The 7,381-nt window shown below is 36.4% G+C and overlaps 1 protein-coding gene across 1 annotated transcript in view; it reads right to left on the bottom strand.

Annotated features, from left to right (window-relative positions):
- Positions 1–692: 692 nt before the first annotated feature.
- MPP6 (membrane palmitoylated protein 6) overlaps positions 693–7,381 on the bottom strand; it is a 26,433-nt gene continuing 19,744 nt past the window's right edge. The window contains exons 9-11 of the mRNA XM_017731182.1: positions 5,005–5,207; positions 4,458–4,586; positions 693–2,153 (exon numbers count right to left, since the gene is read on the bottom strand). Coding sequence (XP_017586671.1) covers positions 1,977–2,153; positions 4,458–4,586; positions 5,005–5,207 — 509 coding nt within the window. The 3' untranslated portion in view covers positions 693–1,976. The remainder of the gene's footprint in view (positions 2,154–4,457; positions 4,587–5,004; positions 5,208–7,381) is intronic.

Below are 7,381 nucleotides of genomic sequence, written 5' to 3' on the forward strand. Positions count from 1 at the left end.
GCAGCCTCTGAGCAATAGGATCACGGAACGTGTCTCCTGGGGAAGAAAACTGCAAGTCCCATGCTGGCGCCACATTTAAGAGTTCTGCCAAACTGAAACAAAACCAGAGAAAACACATCCTAGAAAGCATAGCAATAAAAAAGCAGTGGTAAAACTTTTCCTTAGAGAATTTCATATTCCTTCTAAAAGACTGAAATCTCAGTATTAAGAGCCACGAAGATCTCCTGTGCTATACACAAGTTGAACTAACATTTTCCACGCACACTGGGATTTCAAGTCTCCTCTGCCCCTCTTCCCCCACAACACCCAACTTTACAGGCTGTGTAAAAACCATCTGTTGTATATGGGTGTTTTGAGGTTTTTTTTAAACACAGTTTCCTCTACTGCATCGACTCCATTTTTTCTTTTCCTTGTGCACATGAAAGTCTTTTGAGACCCCCAGGAAGCAATGCTGTTTTACAGTGTCTAAGCCTGTCTTCCTCCAGAAATAGTTCTGAGAAAGATGCCTTTTGATAGCATTCCATGTCACACTTTGGTGTTGAAAAAGAATCCAGAAGCCAGGTGCCTGTCACCAGATGGAAGAGGAATTAAACAGATGACTTCAGTTTAGACACCTAACCCAGAATGTGATGGGGAATGTGACTATATACAACAGCTGACAGTGTCATTTAAAACATGGTCACAAAAAGAGCTCATCTGAGCAACAAGCTGTATTTTCCTTCTGTTCTCATTAAGCAGAAATTTACATCAGCTTAAGTTTTGATCAATCAACCTGAACCTAATACGAATTATATCAATGAGCCTACTGAGGGGAAAATTGTCACTAAAAAGGAAATACATTGCAAACCAAAAAACTTATAAACAACATTGCTTTTTAGCAGTAAGCTTCCAATTCACAAGCTAGCTAATGAAAAATGCAATTAAAAACAATGTAAGGAAAAGCACAGAAATGCCATTACACAACACTCATAAAATACAGCAGTTGATCACACACGAATATTTAAAAGATAATTTAGAACCCAGCTAGACGTCACAGGAAATGAAGCCACAGATCACTATACACACACAGAACAATGTCCTAAGAAAAGAAAATGCCTTTTTTTTTTTTTTTTAAAAGCAATGTGTTTTCACAAGCATGAACAAATAGTCCTAAGCATTAAGTGTCACCTACAAGGCTCCACATTGTCAGGTTCTCTCTCAAGCTACTTCACCATTATTCAAATTGCACTGAATTACCTTGCGCATGACTTTCTAATGTCAGTACTTCAACTGTAATGGGCTAACAGGTTGGCTCCTAAGAAAGCCTAATAAGCAGCTTGCAAGGTATTGCTCTGTATTATTTTAGGAGACAGATATAAGGGAACCTACACAAAAGTTACCTAAATCAAGAGATATCAAGAACTTGTGAAACATCAGGAATGCACCAACATGAAGCTGAAAGCTGGAGCAACGGACCTGTGTTTTTGTTACTGCTTTTAATATTTAAAATTCTGCTCCCATGAAATTAGTTTTTAAAGAAGAAAAAAAAACGAAGAAATTAGTGTTCTTTCCTAGTAAGAGCTATAGACTTTTGATCAGTCAAACACTGACATTAAACAAATTTTACAAAAATTGTTTCAAGTATCCTTTTTTTAATCACAGTGAAAATGTAAGACCAAGATGTAAATGTTGAAGTGAATGAAAGTTTCTTAGATGAAAAAGGCAAAGGTACTAAATCAAAACATAGAAAAATGCTTAAACGCATTTCCTTCATGTGATATGAATAGAAAGGTTATCTGTAAAAAGTTAGAAAAATTAAAATAAATTACATATTTAAGTACACTTTCTCTTCAACATTTTTATAAAAATTCAGAACAGTGTACTTTTGAATATACACAGAGTAAAAATGCACAGGTGCTGTAGGTTATCATCAGTATCTACACATCACATTTGCTGCCATTGGCTTTATTTGTTACTTAAGCTCCCACTGGAACCCCTCAATAGACCCAGCTGATGGGGACCCACTGCGGCTCCAGCCTCAGTCTCTCGATGGCCGTCTGCAGCTTCTCGAAGGCTTTGTCCAGGTTGTCATTTACAATGGTCAGGTCAAAGTAGTGGTTGTAGGCTCGCTGGATCCGGGCACTCTCATCCACTGTTTTTTTCAGATCAGTGTCCTGTGGAAGAGATTTTTAAGGATTAGTGAATCTAAATGTTACTAAAGATCTGAAGATAAGACTTGGCAAATCGTTATAGATGCAGAAAATCCCTTCGGTACGTACTGCAACTGACTGTTTAAAGCTAGATACTGAATATATTTTAAAAATAAGGAAGGTTTTCATTTATAGTAAATTCACACAGAAATTTAGCTAAAACACGTTGAAAGGGCTAAAAAAGTTTGGAGCTGTGTCAATAATGTTAAATATGGCAAGCAAATCTTGCAATTTTGAAGAGAATCAATAGAAGCAGGTGAACTTGGGCTGGTGTGCACAATGAGCAGTCAATCACTGTAGGGCAATTGATGATACAATCAGAGCAAAATTAATACTTGAGGAATGACTGAGTCAATCAGTTTTGTAAATTTATTTGTGCCCCTTTTATTTCCACAGAAGGCACCAAAAATCCAACATTTTAAATTAGTACGAAATGAAAGACAATTTCTAGCAGAACACAGCTCTAGAATACCTTACGGCTCTTAGAGACAACATTTCAGCCTTGCTCACCTGACACCAGTCCCTCATTTGTAAACTACTGCTGCATTACTGTAGTCCTGACATGAGCTGAAAAATATGCAGGAAATTTGTATTCCTACATTATGAAACCTTTATAAAGTGTGTCTGAGCACGTTTTTGTGTTTTGCTAGTCCTACATTGTTTTAAAATTCCTCTCCATTTTTGCACAACAGCAATTTTTTTGTAAGCAGTTATGAGATTTGTCCCCCTTTACAGTATTTATTTCAATATTTTCAAGTCCTGATACAGCTGTCAATATAAAAGCCAAAATGAAAAACTAGGTTTGTCAATGGCCTTTTCTTCACAGTGAATGAAGGAGACAAGTAAATGTATGACCACAAGAGCCAGAATTTTTGTAATGGAATGTGTTAGGATGCTAGAAATAATACAGCCAGATCCACTAACAAGCAAACCATAATACTTTAAATGACATTTATTTTTCATTTGTTCAGGAAGCACAAGAATGTGAAATAGCAAGTCATACTCTTTATACCTGCATGGATGCGATTCAGAATCCGTAAAGACGCATAAATGCATATTTGAAATTTAATGATGCTCTTTATTATTCATAAAAAGTAATATAGAGGAAAGGATGTCCCTTAGGGAATCAAATATTAGGAAGTGCAGGAAATTATTTTTATACTTGTCTGGACAGTTTTAACCTTGCCTTCTTGTATATGCACCACAAAATTCAGGGTTCATTGGGGCAGGAAAGAGGAATGGTTGAGCATCCACAGATATACTAGAATGCATAATAAACCAGAATCCATGACTAAAAATCACATACTCATTTAGTGGAAATACTAACCCACCCACCCATTTTATAGCTTTGAATGCCCTGTCAGCATTTTTTCAAGATGTTCCTACTAAGCTGCAATGCTATTGTTATGAGCCATCAGGAAAACATGGCTTTTCTCCGTTGGGGAAATTGAACTGCTCAATCTGGTTTTTTTTGCTTTGCTCCTGCAGCTGGGAAAGTTCATGCCCATACAGAATATTTATAATTTGCTGCATTGGAGGAAATGTCTCATTTCCCTCTGCTACACACTGTGTCTCAGAAAGGGAGGGAAGATCTAATGAACAAAACATGCCACTTCACTTTATATGACAAATCCAAGGAACTTCAGGGGAAGCTGTTCAACACTTCCTATTCTGGCAGCTCTAAGCCATTCTCAGTGCAGCATGTGCTGCTGCAGCAGTGAAAACAAGGACTACCTGCACTCTTGGTTGGTTTTGTCTTTTGGTTTGGGGTTTTTTTTGGTTGGTTTGTTGGTTAGCGGGGGTTTTCTTTTCTTTTTTTTTGACACAAGCTGCAATATCTTTCCCAAGCATTACAGATTCCATTTTAAAACACACATGTATTACAAGACAAACTGGAACAAAAATTTGGGTGGGGAGGGAGATGGGAAAGTCAAGGGAAGACATCTGCATAAAAGAACAATTTCTGCCATTCTGAAATATCTACCATTTGCTGCAAATAATCAAAGGTGACACTTCCCAAAGTACACATTACAAGTCATTTTTGTAATCAACATTTCTCTGTAAGGGTCTATTTTTAAGAAAGAAGCAATCTTCCTTATACATAGTATTTGATTAACTTCTGTTAGGTAATCAGCAGAAGTCTTGCCTAACTTTTCTTAGAGGCATTAATTTCAGAACAAATTCCATCTAAAATGAAAGGTAAAGAATTTTTTAAAAATCTAAGAACATCTTGTTCAAAGCAAACTAAGTAAGAAATGATCTGCTTACAGTGAGAAGTTTGGTTGTAATTCCAGCATCTACCACAGCCTTGTGCATAGCTCGCAAAGTCTCCAACTCTGGAGCAGCAATAAACACCACATAGGGCATGAATTCTGAAGTCCTCAGTATTTTCAGGGCCTAGAAGCAGAGAAGAAGAAAAAAAAAAACACCAAAGTTTGGGAATGACTCACCACATCTCCCCATTACTTAAGGGACACCACAAAACTCACCTGATAAAATGGGCAGGAACACATAAGTGAAGATTCTTATTTCTATTTTAGAAATTCCTACATTGCCTTTTGAAATGCTCAGCATCATTCTTTCTTTGACTAAAAAGATTATTTACTACTCTGCAAGACTCCTCTTTCATGCAGAATTTAAGCTGGTTTTTTTCCATCTTTCTAACTCATTCCAAGTAAGTGCCACAAACACAAGAATCCAGTAGGTAACCATAACCTTGAAACCAGATAAGAAGCCTTCAAATTTGAAGGCATATCTCTTCACCTCTTCAGCACTATACTCCCACACTTGTAGTGTAACATTATAAATCATATACCTGTGGATTTACGTCCAAGATGCAGGTCCTTCCTGTCTGAACAACTTCAAGGATGGAATCAATTTTGGTGCCATAAAGGTTTCCTTCATACTCTCCATGCTCTAAGTATCTGCCAGCTTTAATATCTGTCTCCATTTCGCCTCGTGACACAAATCTGTATGCTTGCCCATCTTTTTCATCATCCCTTGGCTTTCGTGAAGTAACTAAACAAAAAACGTAAAATATAAATTGAATGTCTGCTTTCTATATTTGGAATATAATTATGAGACTGGACTGCCTATTAAGTTAGGGAGACCATAATACACATTATACAACTGTAATTGCTCCATGTACAGGTTTATTCATTATTCCAGATAAATTTTAAAACTGAGCATGGCCCCTCCTGTTCCCTTTATTTATATTCCTTCCTGTATGTTGCTTACCCACCCATTTGCCTATTTCCTTTGTCTTACTCCTTCACACCATATACAATACTCATTTATGTCATCTTTTTAATTATTTACTTAATAAAATATTTATTTAAGTGACTTGGAAATCAAGTGGACGTTTAACTCTCAAATGCCAAATGTACTTCTGAAAATAGCTGAGTACAACAAGATCAGCCCCATCCCACCCCCAAAACTTTTGCTCTCTGTATTTGCCCTGTTATTCAGGGTAAAATCACCTGAGCTAGCTATAAAGAAAGTTAGCTTAAATATCAGAAGCAGCTCAGCCACCGTAGCAGAATCTTAGTGGAGGCCAGCTAATGCTGCTTTCCAGGACAACTTCCCTTTTAAATCAGGGTAAATTCCCTGTAGAAAGATTAAAGCCAGTACTTAAGTAAATCATTATCAGCTGTCTTGGGTGTTGGCTACACTGTGCAGTGCAGACATTACTTAAACAAGAAAGTAAAAATAAAATTTTAAAAGAATAAAATAAAATATAATATCATATTATTATTGACTTTGCTATCCTATCACCATATTAACTACCTGCTACTTACAGTTAATTAGATTTGAACTCTAGAACATATTAAACCTAACAGTCAATGCATTCCTTTGGTAATACTTGTGTCATCGCTTGGTGCAACTTGGTGATACAAGTGAAAAGCAATCTTCCCCTTCCAGTAATTCCTATCCACTTCAATATTATAGAAAACACAAGTTCCAAGAAAAACAATTATCTGAAGTGGTTAAGAATAAATATATTTCTAGAACATCTAGTTTTAGTCAAGATTCTACGGAAAGATTAAAACTATACTGCTTAATACAACACATTTTTAAAAATCATACATCAGTTTGCAATGAATTTTGGAGAGTGAGCTTTAACATTTTACAGGTAGGAGATGATTTAACAGTTCAGTTGTCCACTCTGAAGAAAAACCATGACACCACAGCAATGTGGTGGATTAGAACTCAACACCAAGAACATGCTTCTCCCCGTAGCACAGCGGATCTATTTTACCCATTTCCCACCTCCTAAAACACATCCTACACAAATTTGTTTGTGAATAACTGGGAGAACTCCCTTCTAATCAAAGACACTGAGACCAACTAAGTTTACTGATTATCCCACTTAAAATCTGAACTAGAGAAGAGATTCTTTATACAGTAAACTGGGTATTGCATGTGCATGATTAGACTATCAGATTGGGAAAAGTTTACTTTTATACCTTTAAAGAATGTGCAAGAACTCCAAGTAAAAGCATTTTAACACTGTGTTGCATTACTTATATATATATATTCAAGCGTCTATATAGCATTTTAGAGAAATAAGTAATTCTGAAGTTTTTTTTGAAATAGAATAAGAATTTTAGAAGAAATAAAAGGTCTCTTACTATTTTGCCAATATAAAATAATGAAATTCCCAGGAGAAGATTTCTTTAAAAAAGTAACACTGAGAAGTCAACCTCATTATCAGGTCCACAACCCAGTTCTAAATGTCCTGGCCAGTTTTGATGCTAGAGATAAATCTCTATGAAAGCAAATGAAAGAGACTGGTTCTCTCATCTTGCACAATTCATCTTTCAGACCTGTCCTTCCTCCCATTACTATCAGATCTATTCCTTGCCCCCTGGAAACAGAAGGGAACAGGCTGGCTTTGAAATTCTGAAAAGCACATGGCAGGAGAATAATAACGTAGCTAGAGTGGGCTTCTCTGGTCAGCAGTCTAACAGGAGGGAGGAGTTACAAAAACAAAGGTGAATGAGCAAAGTATCAGAAAGAAAGGCAAGAAAACATACTTAGGTAAAGGCAGCTTTTTTCTGCTGTTTATAGGGGAAAATATGAAAGACCATGTGCTTAAGGCTAGATATATTAAAACATCAGACAGTTATACAAATCTTGGAGATCACAAACACTTACTTCAGTTTTACTGGAAGTTTGTTTCTTTTCCCTAC

The sequence above is a fragment of the Corvus brachyrhynchos genome, unplaced genomic scaffold (genome assembly GCF_000691975.1).
Source record: "Corvus brachyrhynchos isolate BGI_N302 unplaced genomic scaffold, ASM69197v1 scaffold84, whole genome shotgun sequence".
Lineage (NCBI taxonomy): Eukaryota > Metazoa > Chordata > Aves > Passeriformes > Corvidae > Corvus > Corvus brachyrhynchos.